Genomic DNA, 15547 nt, shown 5'->3' with positions numbered 1-15547 from the left:
TCGAATTTGAAACTTACTGGAACAGGGACGGATGTGAATGATGCAAAATATCTATACAGTGATGTGGAATATGATGGCACTGTATAAATAATTGAGAATAACACTGGTTTAATTAAAAGCAATGAAGCAACTGAAAACATTAAACAGATAATATTCTGATAAGAAAGCTTTTGCTGAAACACTTAGGGCAATAAGAGACAGGGAACTTTGTTGCCAGTGTGAAATTGCCACTTCTGAGAGACAAAGGCCCCAGTCAGTCATTGCGGCTTCATCACCTGGCGCTACATCTCCTCTCCCACAGGCGGTAAGGCACCTATCAATACCTGCCCCTTGTAATTCACTGGAATTCCAGGTAATTGTTTTAAAATGCCTACTTCCACATTTTCAGACAATTGTGCAGCAGTGGTAAAGTAAAAGATTTTGTGCATCAGCAGCTCTGTGCTTAAAGTGTATGGCTTGTTTTGGATATGATTTTAATAGTTACAAGACGAATGAACTACTAAGATGACATCACTCAAGATATAGATGTAAGCCATATTCCATCTAAGTTGAGTGATGATGCACACATAAACAAGATTTAAAAGCCAGTGCGAACACAGAATCATGTGTGAAAATACATACTTTTATTTCCATTTCTGAACAGCCCAACTTTATTTTTGTTAATTGTGCACTAAAGAATTTTTGCATAAACTACAAAAAAAGAAATTACAGAGAATGTTGTTATGCAAATAGCCTGTGGAATGCGGATAGGCAACATCGCTCAATCACAGGAAGTCTAGCCAATTCTACCAATCCTCCATTCAGCACCTTGATGTGCTTGTTCCAAACGCTGTAGAACTCTTCTGCTGACTGTAGAAGGCTAAATTAGTAGGCACATTGTGTATAATTTAATAAACCACATCTCTGTTTTTGTTTTATAAAGGGATTCTCCGAAATGCATGTTTTTTTCCCCAAAATGCATCAGTTAATAGTGTAGCTCCAGCACAATCCTACACGGAATTCAGTATTTCAAAAAAGCAAATCGATTTTGTTGTATTTAATTTTGAGAAAATGGAACTAGATATGTTCTTAAGTTTCCCAGCTGCCCTCAGCCATGTGACTTGTGATCTGATAAACTTTAGTTGCTCTTTACTCCTGCGCTTCAAGCTGGAGCAAAATCATCCTCCTCCCTTCCCCCTCCCCCCAGCAGCCCATCAGCAGAAAAATGGGAACATAACCAGATAACTCCCTAAATCCTACATTGCTAAAAATGGCCTATTGCCCCACCAAGTGACATACGAGAATGAGTCCCACCACGACTCCTCCAATTAGGGTGAAGACACGTGAAGCTATTAGTAGCAGCTACTAGTCACGGTTGCAAAAATAGACAATGCTGATAATATACTGATAAATGTCTCTAAGTGTACTTTGGCAGAGGCAATTCTTAGCATTTTCAATAAACAAAATCAGATGCAGATTCCATATAGATAAGATAAAGTAGCTTGAGGAGAGGAGGACATTTTAATCTACATTTTAGAATCTACATAAACCCATGAAATTGTGCATATTCTATTCAACAGAAAACAACAGCACTCAACACTTCCTTAAAACACAATTTGTATACTGGGTACAAAAGCAATTGAGAAGAAGCAGCAATAAAGGTACAAAGAGCAGTTACTATGTGACTGCAGGGGAAACTCATCCATTGGAAGAAGAAAAAAAATCTATCTTTCCAAAGATGTAACATGCTTCCCAGCAGGGAAATATTGAATTTGGGCAGAACAAGAAAAAATTCAGGTCTAGCACATAATACCACAAGGAATGTGCTATTTACTGGAAATGCAAAATTCCTAGGACTTACCCCGACCTCTGAAGTACTGCACTCAGCTCAGGACTATAAACATGCATTTAATAAAGTGCTCAAATCAGGTCCAACATTTGAGACCCTTCCTCAGGAAGTTAGAACAGTGTGCTGTGAGTTTTACTGTGAGTGAACAATATGCTGGATGTCCATAATTTGAGCATAAATGAGCACAACAATTTCTTTTTTTTTCCTAAACAAAGTTAAAGATGTTCTAAATACTTTACCTTTACTAAGAAAAATGAAACGCCATAAGTGCGGAGAGATCGGGCCAACTTCACATACTGCACCTTGGCTTCAATTTCAGTCATTTCTCCACAGTTTTTGTGCTCCTGTAAGAGATAAAAGGTATTGTTTTCACACATTAATGCAATCAAATTAGCATTCACTTCTATACTGGCATTCATATCTTTGGAGATAAGATGCAAGAAATATTCCCATTACGATATAGTTAAAAGTTCCTGAATAAAAAAGAAATGTGTGGACAGGGCTGTACCTGAAAAATCTTCTTTTCTGCTCCTCTTTGCTTCATGTATTCCTTTGGAAGAAATTCTTTAAGTCTGAAAAAGAAAAGTGTAAAAACTTTTGAAAATTCCCATTTTTAGTGTATGCATGTTTTCTGTTCAGAATATGCAGAGTCAAGGAAGTGGCTCAACGTGAACAGAAATTTGGACTGAGGATACTCTATGTTAATTTCTATGCAAAACTGCAAGTAGAGCCTCTGATCAGACCCAGGAGCTCAGTAAAATGCAGCGGTTTTTGATCTGCATATATGGAGCCAGGAAAGCAGCTCCACATTAAAAGCACATTTGAATTTTTCATAGAATTCTTGCTATTTTGTATAACAAACAAGGAGAACGGTCAACTCCATCCAAACGTTCAGTCAAAGTACAGTAAAAAGGCCTTAAGCCAATTTTATCTGGATATGTGCATTAAAGTAAATATAGAACTATGCTAAAACTTACTGTATAGTGTACCCTTCAGCAAAGAAGCATGATGCCTTGTTTCACAATTAAATACAGTAGAACCCCCAATTTACATGCCCTGGTTTTAAGTTTTCCCTCGTTTTTTTATTTACATTGTTGTTTTGTGGTCCCAACTACATATTATGCATAATACATTTCCATGATTTTATGTTTTCCTGGATTTTACACCATTTTTTCTGGTCCCCTGAAAAATGTAAAATGTGGGTTCTACAATAAGCATTCTTCAGTTATGTATATATATATCTGTAGATATTATATAAGGAGACACATCAAAAACGAAATAAGCATTTCCTGCTGAGGGCAATGACACACAGCAACAATCACAATGCCCACAAGCTGCAATGCCACATGCACCTTGATGGGACACAGGGAGGTAAAGGCTTTTTAGTGATCCACAATAAACCCTCCACCAAAAATGGGGCTGAGAAAATATAACCCTCCAGCTGATTTTAATCCAAAGTCTGCAAAGTTCTCAACATGTGTGTCTCCACTGCCAGAATGCTCCATCATGGAGTGTTTCTCCTCATCTGCAGCACAATATGAGTATGAATACTCTTAGGTACAAAACAGGTTAACTTTTTGCAGGAGAATGGGCTAAACAGATCAGATGATAACAAAGGTCTGCATGCTGTAGCAATCAAGCCATGAGTAGGTTACACAACGTTTCTGATGAAATGCATATATTATTAAAAATCCTTAGTTTTGAAGTCAGAAAGATGTATATGTTTGTTTTCATGTGACTGGTATGTTAAGGACCAAAAACAGGAATTCTATATTTACAGTCATGTGTAAAAAATAAGTAAACCAAAGAAAAAGTTTTTTTGGACATAACATTTGATCCATGTTCAAACAGTATATAACTATAAGGGCGATGTAACTGAACAAAAAAATGTACTTAGAAAACATTTGTTCAGATAAAATTAAGAGATACCCCATTGCCTAGACCTTTAGTAATACCTTGTATTGCTCCTTTGGCAGAAACCACCCTTATGCAGGCATTTTGTATCACTCTACCAGCCTTTTCTTGGTCTTGCTAGGATGGCCTTGCCTCTCCACTTGCATATGACTGGACTGGGACAGTTGGTTACCGGAAGAAAATCCCAATGGGCCTTTGCATTCATTTGAGCTAGTAATAAATGTTAGGGTGCATTTACATTTTGCAAACTTTGCAGTTATGTTTAAATTACAAAATGGACACTAACATTAACATGGTGCAAGATATGTGTTATATTACTATATTGTAAAAGATTAGATATCTCTGTGTTGAAATATTTTGAAAAATCAGTCAGTCAATAACTACCATGGAGTTTTTCACAAGTGTATGATGCAAGATAAAAAAAGCATAAGCACTTTTTATATGTACTTTTTATTTGTTAAGATGGACTTCTTGCATCCTTATAATATAAAATCATTGGGGGTATAAGCAACTGCCTGTCTAACTACAAAGATAGCATGGTATTAAACCAACTTTTCTTAAGTGTACATATGAAATATAGACTTACTCAAGAAATCCAGGTTTATGCTTGCTTTCAACATGAGGGCCAAACTGAATTTGGGCTTGGATCCCCCCAAATTCACAGGCCTTGTCAAAAGACACAGGATGAGATCCATTCAAGATATCATCACGTGCCTAGGAGGAAATGTAAAAAATGGTTCAGCCTTATACAAGGTGAATATTTTGGACATGGCAAGATTAAATCATTCCTAATATGTCAGTTATGATACAAGCCTACTGGAGTTCTCATTCTAATAGCTGAAACACTTTGTGAAATAACTTTTGATTTGACATATACAGGTATGGGACCTGTTATCTAGAATGCTCGGGACCTGGGGCTTTCCAGATAACTAATCTTTCTGTAATTTGGATCTTCATACCTTAAGTCTACTAGAACATAATGTAAACATTAAATAACCCCAATAGGCTGGTTCTGCTTCCAATAAGAATTAATTATATATTAGATTGGATCAAGTACTAGGTACTGTTTTATTATTACAGAGAAAAAATAAATCTTTTTAAAAATTTGAATTATTTGGATAAAATGTAATATATTGGAGATGGCCTTTCCATAATTTGGAGCTCTCTGCATAACGGGGTTCTGGATAACGGATCCCATACCTGTTCATAGATTAACATTATCTAAGGGTATTGGAGTCCTAAAAGAAAACCATTTTCAGAGCTCTAGTCTCTGCCACATGGCTGCTATCCAAGCCTGACAGTACAGTAACATTATAGTGGAAAAAAAATAAATAAAACTCCAGATAAAGCAATGAAGAAGCCTGTCACAGGCTATTGTACCTTCTGGCTCATTGATACAACAGCCGATGTTAAAGCAGTAAAAACGTATGGTTGTCTTTAATATAACACTGGCCTGCCCAATTAGCAAGGAAGAAAAAAAAAACAAATCTACTTGAAATTGTACTCAGAATAAAGGAAGGATGATGAATGACTGTGCTTATCCCACAAATGCTCTTACTCAGTTTACTCACCCTGTTTATAGTTATTTCACTCACCTGAACATACAGCAAGTTGAGCTGCACTGGGTCTCTAGAGTCTACATTTTGGTCAGAGTAGAAGAATTTCCTTCGGAGTAACAGTGTTTCATTCTCGTCCACACCCTGTTCTCTGAATGTCCTGCTATGATCAAGCCAGTTTACTACAAAGAAAAAGGGTGGATTTAGATAACAAATGAAGAGGGCTAACATGGTGTACATGGAGAATGAACCAGTAAGTTTTATATTATAGTGTAAAAATGAAATTAACAGCTTCAGTTTACAATATATTGCAAATTCCTTATACTAATTTTAAGCAATTCTTGTGAATCATACCGGATTACATACATACATAAAATCTGCACACATATGAATAAACAATCTTTATGGCTGATTTAATTTTAATCTGCTTTCCATATGATGAATGGTGCCTGATAATACCCATACATCATATACACCCAAAATACTCGGATATTAAAAATTAAGAAACTGATCAAGAGTTTTAACACTCTGCTATTATAAGCTGTATGAGCTACCATCTGAGAGCAGTAGAACACGTGCAGGCAACCTCTGGTGATTAAGTCTAGCAGTCTTCATCTGTACAAACTGTCAAGTGAAATTAATAAAATTCTCTGCAAACAAAAGATTATAGACGTTTTCCTAATATGTACAAAACTCACAAATGTATGGAATCAAACCATGGCTAAGTTATGAAGAAGATGATAAAAAATGCGTAACATCGAAGAGTTTACTGGTTAGGTGTTCTAAAACACCTAACCAATCAAATTGTTTGTTATGGATTATCAGGAAAAATGTTACTTTTATTAGGTTATCCCATTAATAGATTAAATACATCAATACTGAACAAGGGACATTCCTACTACGTGGAACTTCAGGGTGGAGAAGAGTCAAGAAACAAGGTGCTTCTACAGTGAGGCAAGGTGGGAACTTTTTCCTCAGGTGTTTTTTAATGAGGGCTAGCAAAAAGCTGTCTGTAATTTATGAGCCTAACACATACATTGTTAAATTACAAACAGTCCTTATTTCACACATGAACTTCTTCATCCACACCCACCTTTTTTGTACATACTTCAGTATTAACTTTGTGTATTCTCACAATCCCACAACAGCTCTTCAACATCCATTTACCAAATATGGCCATTCAACAAAGCCATATTTGACCCATTCTCCAGCAGGTCAGCTGTGCGGACTACTTATTATTATATACTCATTAGGAGCTGCCTTTTTCTTCTTTATTCTAGCCAATTCAATGTGGTGCTCTGTAGGCTGATTAGTAAAATCAATCAGTTAGGTGACCCACAAATGCACCAAATATCAGACATCATAGATATTAAACTGAAAGCGTAGTAGGCATATTATCCAACACAAATATACTCTCAGTCCATCCCCAACTCCCATTTGGAATGCTGACTTATTGTATCACAATTACTCAGTTTGATGAGTTTCATTCCACTTACATTCATCTTCAGTGTGAAGTTTAGCCTTAAGTCTTTCCATTTTCTTCTCATCTCTGAGAAGCGTTCTGTCCTTCTTTAAAGTACCAGTCGGTTCTTCCTTCTTCTCCTCCATAGTTTCTTGGATCAGAGAATATTCTTCATAATTTGTAATTCCTGTTTGTGATAAGCAGCTAGTTTATCCCCAAAGCAGGCAATATAAACAATATAAAGTCTAAAGATGGACACTAAATGACCACCTAAAATGAGCACAATAAATTACAATATTATTTTCCGAATAATAATTTTCTAAAATACTTAGAATGTACACTCCTTTCTGTGCCCTGTTTAGAACTCTTTATCAAATTTTGAACAAGCAAACCCTGCCCATATCTAAGCTGCATCCTTTTAGCAGCTTAAAGGAACAGTAACACCAAAAAATTAAAGTGTTAAAAGGAATGACAGTGTAATGTAGTGTTGCCCTGCACTGGTAAAACTGGTGTGTTTGCTTCAGAAACACTACTATAGTTTTTATAACCAACTGCTGTAGACATTGAGGTAGCCATTCAAGCACAGGATACACATTAGATAACAGATAAGTTCTGAAGAATCCCATTGTATGCTACAGAGCTTATCAGTTATTTGCTGTCGACCCTGTGCCTTTTCTCCCCTTTCAGCTTTGAATGGCTGCCTCCATGAATACACAGCCACTTTATATATAAACTATTGTAGAGTTTCTGAAGCAAATACCCCAGTTCTACCAGTACAGGGCAACACGTATATTATATTGTCATTCTTTTTAAACAACTGTTCCTTTAATATCAGAAGGTGTCATAGTGGGATGGTAATTAGTTTAATTAGCTACTGCTCTGCAAGACCAGGAAGTGACAGAAAGCTCTAACATGAAACTGGTTTCACTTTCTTGTTATGTGCAGGAAAAGAAACAAAAAATAAAGATATTATTAATTCAAACTAAATTCAAAAAGTATTTTCAACACAAGGCCTGTTCATTGTGCTCATCTCTTTATAGGAAGTAGTAACTTACCAATTCTGCTGCAAATGGTTACTAACAATTCCCCCACTGTCTTAGAGTCATCTACCAAAATCATCTTGGCTGCCCCATCTAACATCCGGATTTTTTGGGGCCGGTGCTTCTTTTTGTATTCCAGGACATCCTGTAAGGTGCAGCAGAAGTGTGAATTAAAGAAACATAAGAAGACCATGGTATATGAAAGAAGTTAGACTGAAAACATATGTTATGTAAGGGGCAGATTTACTTAGGTTTGAATGGTAAATAGGAATTACAATTTTTCTAAAGATTTTTTGGTCAAAATCACGAGTTCGAATTTAAAACCACCAACTTGAATTTGAATGTGACATTTATCAACAGCTCAGCAATCAGCAAATTCCATACCCCATTCCTTAACATGTAGTAGTCTAGAGTCCTGCCAGCATCCAGCCAGATGCCTTTCCTGGAGTCTTCATCTGATAGGAACAGCCCAAAGTCGAGTGCTATGAAAAGGAATAAAATGTTAAGGGCACAGAAAAATATTTGGGTAACTAGTGGTTTTAACTACATACAACTCAGCATTGTTTTAATGAATACAGGTCTATTATTGACTACACTGTTAAAGCAAGCGTTCTGTTATCTGAAATGGGTTATGCAGAAACAAGGGAGGGCCTTGAATCATTAGTGGAGTTGTGGCAGTATTTTCACACTGCTGTAGCTGCAGAAAAAAAAATGGGGACACTGCAGATCTACTAGCAGCCTCTTTGATGTCACATAGCAACATTTCTGCAGTCCGCTCTGTGCTTCTGAACCAGTTACATAATGTGCACTCCATGTTACACTGTGTCCCACTACTACTACTACTGCATTTGTTACTATGACTGCACTCTGAGAGGAAATGTTTAATTTTTAAAGGAGGTCAAAGGAGTAAAAATGTAACTATAGCCATATCACAATGTTATTTGACATTTTTATGCATGTGTGCTGTAGATAGTAAACAAATACATTGTAAAGAAAAACCATTGTTTAATTGCCTGTACTGATTAACAAATAAACATTCAGGCATGTGCATTAAAGAGACGTCAAACAAAATCCATTGATATGAAATATACCTTGTCCACTCTGAGCCTCAGGTACCCTCTCTCTAATGATTCTGCAGGCATCATATACTGCCGTGGATGGCTCAAATTGCATGGTTTTAACGACATTGCACTGCCGGACACAGATCTTCAAAGACAGGGCCACCATGTTGACAGCTGACAGGATCAGACCGATACCCTAAAACAGATAAGAGTTAAATGTGAAGAAAATCAAAACTCATCCAAATTGTTAATACAATTATATAGGTATAATTAAATCTAGATTTTCATTCCAGTATTAACTGCCTTGAAGTTACAAAAGCTACATCACAAAAAGTTTGAAAAGAGGACTGTCATTTCTACTTAGTACAATACATATCTACAGCAGGTATTAGTCGATAATGTGGTCTCAGCATTCAGTGTTTGAACCGGTGTCCCAACAATGCACAATTACACCCTCTACTAGGATTAATAACAGTTAGAATTTAACAAGAACTGATCAAACTGCCACATTATTGAGTTGTTCCATATTAAGAGCCCAAAGAAATTAACATTTGAAAGGTCAACTCAACACTGCTTTATCAATAGCTGGTCCTTCTCCATCTGCCTAGTGACCTGGCACAGATGCATGTGATCCTGGAACTCGCTATGAATTCTTCCCTGTGATATGCAAGTTCCTAAATAGCTTTCAACCACTTCACTGGCTTGACATTCAGTTACCATTCATTATGAGAAAGCACTGAAGGAAACGGCAATGAAAATCAAGCAGGGCTAGATTGATTGTTCTGCAACATGTAACAAAAAGCACAGGGGATAATTTTACCTTCCCATAAAACTGTGCAGATGTTAACAATAATAATGATAAAACACCATTCAATACAATCATCATTTTGCCCATCTAAAAACTGCATTATTGTACCTTAAAATGCACAGAATTATTTAGCAATAACAGGCCCAGAATTATGATTCTCGCTTAAGAAACAAACCCCTTATTAAAAAGACCCTACCCCAAATAGACCGCCTTCCTCCTCACCCTAGCTAGGAAAATGCCCCTAACGTTTTACTTACCCCTCGGTGCGGATTTAGGGATCGGAGCTCGCGGCAGTGATCTTCTGGGTCTTCGCATCTTCTTCCAGTGCTTCTGTCCATTTTGGCGCATGCGCAGTGGTTACAAATCAGGAAATTGCTCCAACTGCGCATGCGCCGCTCCCCCAGTATCATTTTTAGATTACCAAAGACCCGGAAGATGGCTGCCGTGAACTCCAATCCCTGAATCTGCACCTAGGGGTAAGTAAAAAGTTAGGGGCATTTGCCTGGGGTAGCATCTAGGCTGGGGGTGAGGAGGAAAGGTGACTATTAAGGTATGACAGTCCCTATATCATTGACACCAAAAGCAGCAGGGTTTATAAGAAAGTGGATGGGTTTTACTATATCAGGAGCATAACTAGCCAATGCAGATCAGAGGCATAGCATAAAATGTTCACATTTTTAAATACTGACAGGTAAGCATCCATGCATGCAGTCAAATCTACTTTTACCAGTTGATCAGACCATGGGACAACCACTCAAATATCCCAAAAATCAGGATGAAAGCAGCTTGACTATTTGGGCCTATCTGCTCAACCACTGGTTAATTAGTCTGTTAATCTGTTAATGTGTCTCCTTGGCAAGTATTAGGAGGGACAGACAGATATTAAAGTGAAAGGAGCCGGACCCTCTCCTTTTCTACCATGACATTCTTAAAAGGGGTTGTTCACCTTCCAAACCCTTTTTTACAGTTCAGTTGTTTTCAAAGTATTCACCATAAACAAAGACTTTTTTAAATTGCTTTCCATCTTTTCTTTTATTATTCTATTATTTACAGTTTCCCAAAAATGTACATTTAATGTTCGGGTTTCTAGTGTTTCAATCTGGCACCTCAGTGATCCAGGAGCATTGTGAACTGTTACAATTTGCTACATTTAGTTGATACAATTAGTTGATACATTTTCCAGCAGTATTTGTATCAATTCTAACAGCTGCCTTTAATGAAACTCAGGGATTCTGCTCAGCAGGGACAAAGATAACACAAGTATCAACTAAATGTATTAATTTAAAACAGCTAAAGAGTCAGCGAGAAGTAGAAATCTATCAACAATATAATTGGTGGAAGTACCATGGTTATGCGAGAGGTATTTTACTGCATTTTCTTTATTTTTTTAACATGCCCTTATATATATCATACTAAGTGTTTCCAGTATCTGAAGAGGGGTTATAGGATTAAACAGCAAACAGTTATGATGAGTGAAGGATTTTTTAGGTGTGTTGAGATTTTCAGCAGCACAGATATGCACAGGAATTCTTCTGGAAGCTGATTAAACATAGCAGACCATGTTCCACTCAAATTAACTATATATTATACTACACATTTAATGACAGACACTAACATTCTAACATTATTTCCTACACTAAAATAATCTTGTCATTTACATCATCTAAAAACTTAAAATTGTCCTTTTTAAAAAATGCTGATATATTCTAGTCCCCTGAGAAATGTAAAATGGGGGTTCTGTCTGCCCTATGTTACCTGTGTGTGCCACACTCTTTCTGCCCTGTGCTCCCTGTGTGTGCCATACTCTGCCAGCCCTATGCTTCCTGTGTGTGCCATACTCTGCCAGCCCTATGCTTCCTGTGTGTGCCCTCCACCATTTAGGCCAGAAAAATTCCGGCCCTCGGTACCACACAAGTTGGACAGCACTGATCTAGTGGATGATTGACTCTCATTCTTCAATCTCTCTTTTTTAACTATTTAATATAAATTAATATAATTAAACAGGACTGAAAGGCAATCGTTAACACAACAGTGATTCTGCTTTGAGAATCTCCCAAAGGAAATCAGTAGAATTATTTAAAGAACCACCTCTTTAAGAGAAATGGATATGATTTACATACATGACAGTGTTACAATGCAGCCTGAGTCATTCACTAATCCTTTTAGGCAAATGCAATGACATAATGCAGTGTGTCCGGCCTGCTGTGTTATTTAATACAATCCCCCTCATTCTATCAGACACTGACAACAATGGTGTGACCATGTTGGTGAGCTTAAGCTAAAGAGTTTCATAGATATAAGGTTCAGCAAAAAAGGTAACAGACATTGTTGCAGAGACATTGTTGCAGAGGTTCATAAAACCAAGAAACCTTTTTATCCTTTAAAAGAATTTCTTTCTAGATAGCTATGCATGAAAACAACAGAACGTGTTATATCATAGACTAAATCCAATTTCATAGTCAAGGGGGACTCAAATGTAATAACAATCTTGCATAATATAACTGAACTGACATGACAGGGGACAGACCAGCTTACAAAAACTGAAAAAATGCATCACAATATCTTCGTACATGTAAGCAGTAATTAAAAAAAAAAAGTCACATAAGAAATCAAATATTGCATAATCAAAGAAAATGCATTTGTTCATTGATTTTAAACTTGTGATGTAAATTCCTATTAAACATTGTATCTGTCCCTGTTTATATTCTATGCACTATTTCTCCTGACTCTTGAAACAATGTAGCAGTAGTCACACTGTTGGATTATACAATTCCGGTTCGGTGTCGACCTGCACAGGCTTGTGACAAAGCATTTTTGGGAATTGTAACCAGGGCTGTAAGAGATGACTTTTTACTACATTGCTTCATTGTTTTTGAACAAATGTTTACATATTTAAAAATGTATTTTAAAGTTTCTCAAACTAACATTTTCTCTGTCTGCAAACAAACATGATGTTGGCCACACAAAGCAGATTTTGTTACTGAAATCTGCTCCATGTGTCTGTCTGCACCTGGCCAGAAGCAGTGGACATGTCGTTTGTGCAATCAGCCTAAGGTCCTGGGCACATGGAGTGTTGGCTCAGCTGCTCTTGGGCTGCATTTTTTACTGTATGCCAAGGGGACTTAACTACAGAGGAAACAGACCCTATGACTGCAGGGGGCCCAGGAGCGACAGGGGCCCCATGAGGCCGTTATTCATATTCAATTTTCATTTTGTTGGGCCTGAGAAATTATTTGCAGTGGGACCCAGTAATATCTAATAACGTTACTGAGGCTAAGGTAAGAAGCTCTGCTCCTTCCTGCACTTCCAGTAGCTGTATTGCCATCACAGCTTCCCCCTGCTTGTAGCAACATATACCATGGCATTTTCCGGCCCTGCTGCAGTCACTATAATCACATGTTATTTTTATGCAAAGATATAGGATTCTCTGAGACTATTATCATATCATGTGTATATGGTTGCCATGGTAATGTTAGGCAGGATCAACAGATCGAACAAGCTGTATTAGAACTAAATGTGATCAGATAATGTTAGTGGGACAGTGAAAAGAAAAGAAAGAGTTAAAATGCCCTGATCCGTCAGTAAGGTCTCAGTGACCTGTAACAGACATTAGGAAGGTTTATGTTCTTTTGTTAATTGAAGGCACAAAGCAAACCAACAATAATTTAGTATACTTGAAAAACTAAAGTAATCCAGAATTTTGTGGAATGTTTGCATAGGGAAGGAAAGAAAAGCACAACACTACATTGACTAATATAAAATTCCTAAGCACTAACAAAAGGTATGTTGCAGATACACTGTTTCTGTCCACACAAAAATGTATCTTATAAAAAAAACTTTACAAATGGCCAACAGCACAAGTGTACCTGTTTTGTGTTCTTTTAGAAAAAGAACCCCAAAAGTTATAAATTTACATCAGCCTGTATTACTCCATGAAGCACAGTTTCTGCATCAAACTGCCAAATAGGCTAAATCATACATACAGCCAACTATACATAGGATTTCAGCAGCAGCTGATACAAAGTGACATCTTCTACCATGAACCACAAGGGAGGGAGTTCATGAGCACTGCCTGCAACTTGTACAAAGATATTCTATTCTGAGGTTCTATTTAAATTAGTCCTTGAACTGATGACAAGGATGGATGAAAATCCCATAGCAACTTTTTTTCCCCCAGAATGAATCACAGGCGGAAGAAAAAATAACTGAAAAAAGTATAGCATCAATTATGTTCAGGACCTGGACTTGGATCCCCATACTATGAAGGCTACTAAAAACATTAAAACATTAAATAAACTGACATGGCTTTTTACTGCTCAGTTAAGGCAGAATACAAGGTTCAGGTTTATCATTACAGAGTAAAAATTATTTTAATAACTTTCAACTGGTTGCTGAAAGAGAACAAAAGGTTAAATTCAGGGCCCCTGGGACTGAAACCAAAAGGGCCCTCTTGTCAGTCACCCCCCCCCCCTCCTGATTTTAAAAGTATGTCCCCTATGCTCATGCACAACAGCGGCACTAATCAGGGGAGCAGGTCTGGGCTGGCGGGGGCCCTTGAGGGGCAGGGCCCACCGGGTTTCTTGCCCAGTCTGACCCTAGGGTTGCCACCTGGCCGGTAAAAATGATGGTTGATCCCAATGTTATCAATAGGGAAAAAAGTTAAATATATTGGAAGGCCGGTATTTTTTTTCCAGAAAAGATGGCAACCCTACCTGATATGCTTGTTTTCTAAACTTCCAGTATCATTTTGGCTGTGCAACATTGTCACAAATAGTCAGCCAAACACCCAGAAAGTCATTTTCAAACAATGTCAATCAGTGCATACAAACTAGGTTAATCACACAACCACCTGAAAATGTGAAAGGGAGCATTTTTGTGCAAATAGATGTTACTGGGCCCCACAGCAGTTTATTTTAGGGTCCCCAAAAATATCCAGAAGTTGTCCTGTTTTTATTGAATTGCCATTAATTAAGGGCTCATGGGACCTCCCATATATTGCTATATTATATATGGATATTTTGCTGACAGCACTTGTGCCATTGCCCTTATAGTAAGCCAAACAAACAGCCATTTCTGTTTGAATCCTGCCGTTTTAAAGTTGTTTGCATTCTAGACAAGGCAGCTGGAGTACAAAAGCATAGTAATCAGGGCCTGTCAGAGAGCAGCACTGAAAACAGAAGGAAGACACAGCATGGCTACAAACCAGCAGGATTAAAGAGATTATGCCTTAAAAGTAACCTTTAATATTATGTAGATGATGGTATTCTAAGGTAACATGCAACACTATTTAGTTGATTTTGTTTTGCACGGAATGAATCATTTTTGGATTAGGCCGAACACTGAATCCTCTACAAAAGACTTGGCTGAATGCAGAACTGAATCTGAAGCCTAATTTGCACATTTAAATTTCAACAAACAAATAAACATGTGCATCATCTCGACAGAAAAAAATGACTTTCAGTTATCCATAGCTTTAACATCATGTTTTTTTTATTAATTAATATGTTCTGCAGTTATCCATTTGGAATTGTCTACCTAAGGTGGCCACGCACATACGGGCCTTTTTCAGTACAAGGTTGCTGTGGTTCCTCCTCATGTTCTCCTCTCCTTATGCACCATACACTGCCAAGGTGGTGCATCTGCTGAACGGACAAATAGCCATAGTACATGGTTATCAGTCAGGATCATTCAACCACCAAACATGCAGGGTCGGACTGGAGCCTTGGGGGCCCACCGGGGCTGCAAAAACAAGGACCCTCTTTGCAGTCCTGGGGGCCCCCTCCCAACCTTAAAAAAACTGTTGGCATGCGCAAAAGAGTCACCAGGCAAACACCGCCACGGCAAAGTTCTTTATGGGGCAGCCAGGGGAGCATGTCTG

The 15547-nt window shown here is 37.6% G+C and overlaps 1 protein-coding gene across 4 annotated transcripts in view; it reads right to left on the bottom strand.

Annotated features, from left to right (window-relative positions):
• LOC108712994 (talin-2) overlaps positions 1 to 15547 on the bottom strand; it is a 116151-nt gene that overhangs the window by 57924 nt on the left and 42680 nt on the right. For 3 of the 4 annotated variants that reach the window (XM_041588376.1, XM_018255611.1, XM_041588377.1), the window contains exons 2-9: positions 8892 to 9057; positions 8185 to 8282; positions 7816 to 7945; positions 6795 to 6947; positions 5338 to 5480; positions 4329 to 4456; positions 2337 to 2400; positions 2068 to 2172 (exon numbers count right to left, since the gene is read on the bottom strand). In XM_041588376.1, coding sequence (XP_041444310.1) covers positions 2068 to 2172; positions 2337 to 2400; positions 4329 to 4456; positions 5338 to 5480; positions 6795 to 6947; positions 7816 to 7945; positions 8185 to 8282; positions 8892 to 9057 — 987 coding nt within the window. Of the gene's footprint in view, positions 1 to 2067; positions 2173 to 2336; positions 2401 to 3783; positions 3895 to 4328; positions 4457 to 5337; positions 5481 to 6794; positions 6948 to 7815; positions 7946 to 8184; positions 8283 to 8891; positions 9058 to 15547 lie in introns of those variants that run through there. The other variant, XM_041588378.1, reaches the window with a different exon arrangement.

Source organism: Xenopus laevis, chromosome 3S (genome assembly GCF_017654675.1).
Source record: "Xenopus laevis strain J_2021 chromosome 3S, Xenopus_laevis_v10.1, whole genome shotgun sequence".
NCBI lineage: Eukaryota > Metazoa > Chordata > Amphibia > Anura > Pipidae > Xenopus > Xenopus laevis.
Note: the sequence above shows the minus strand (reverse complement) of the source record. Positions and strands in the feature narration are given on the sequence as shown.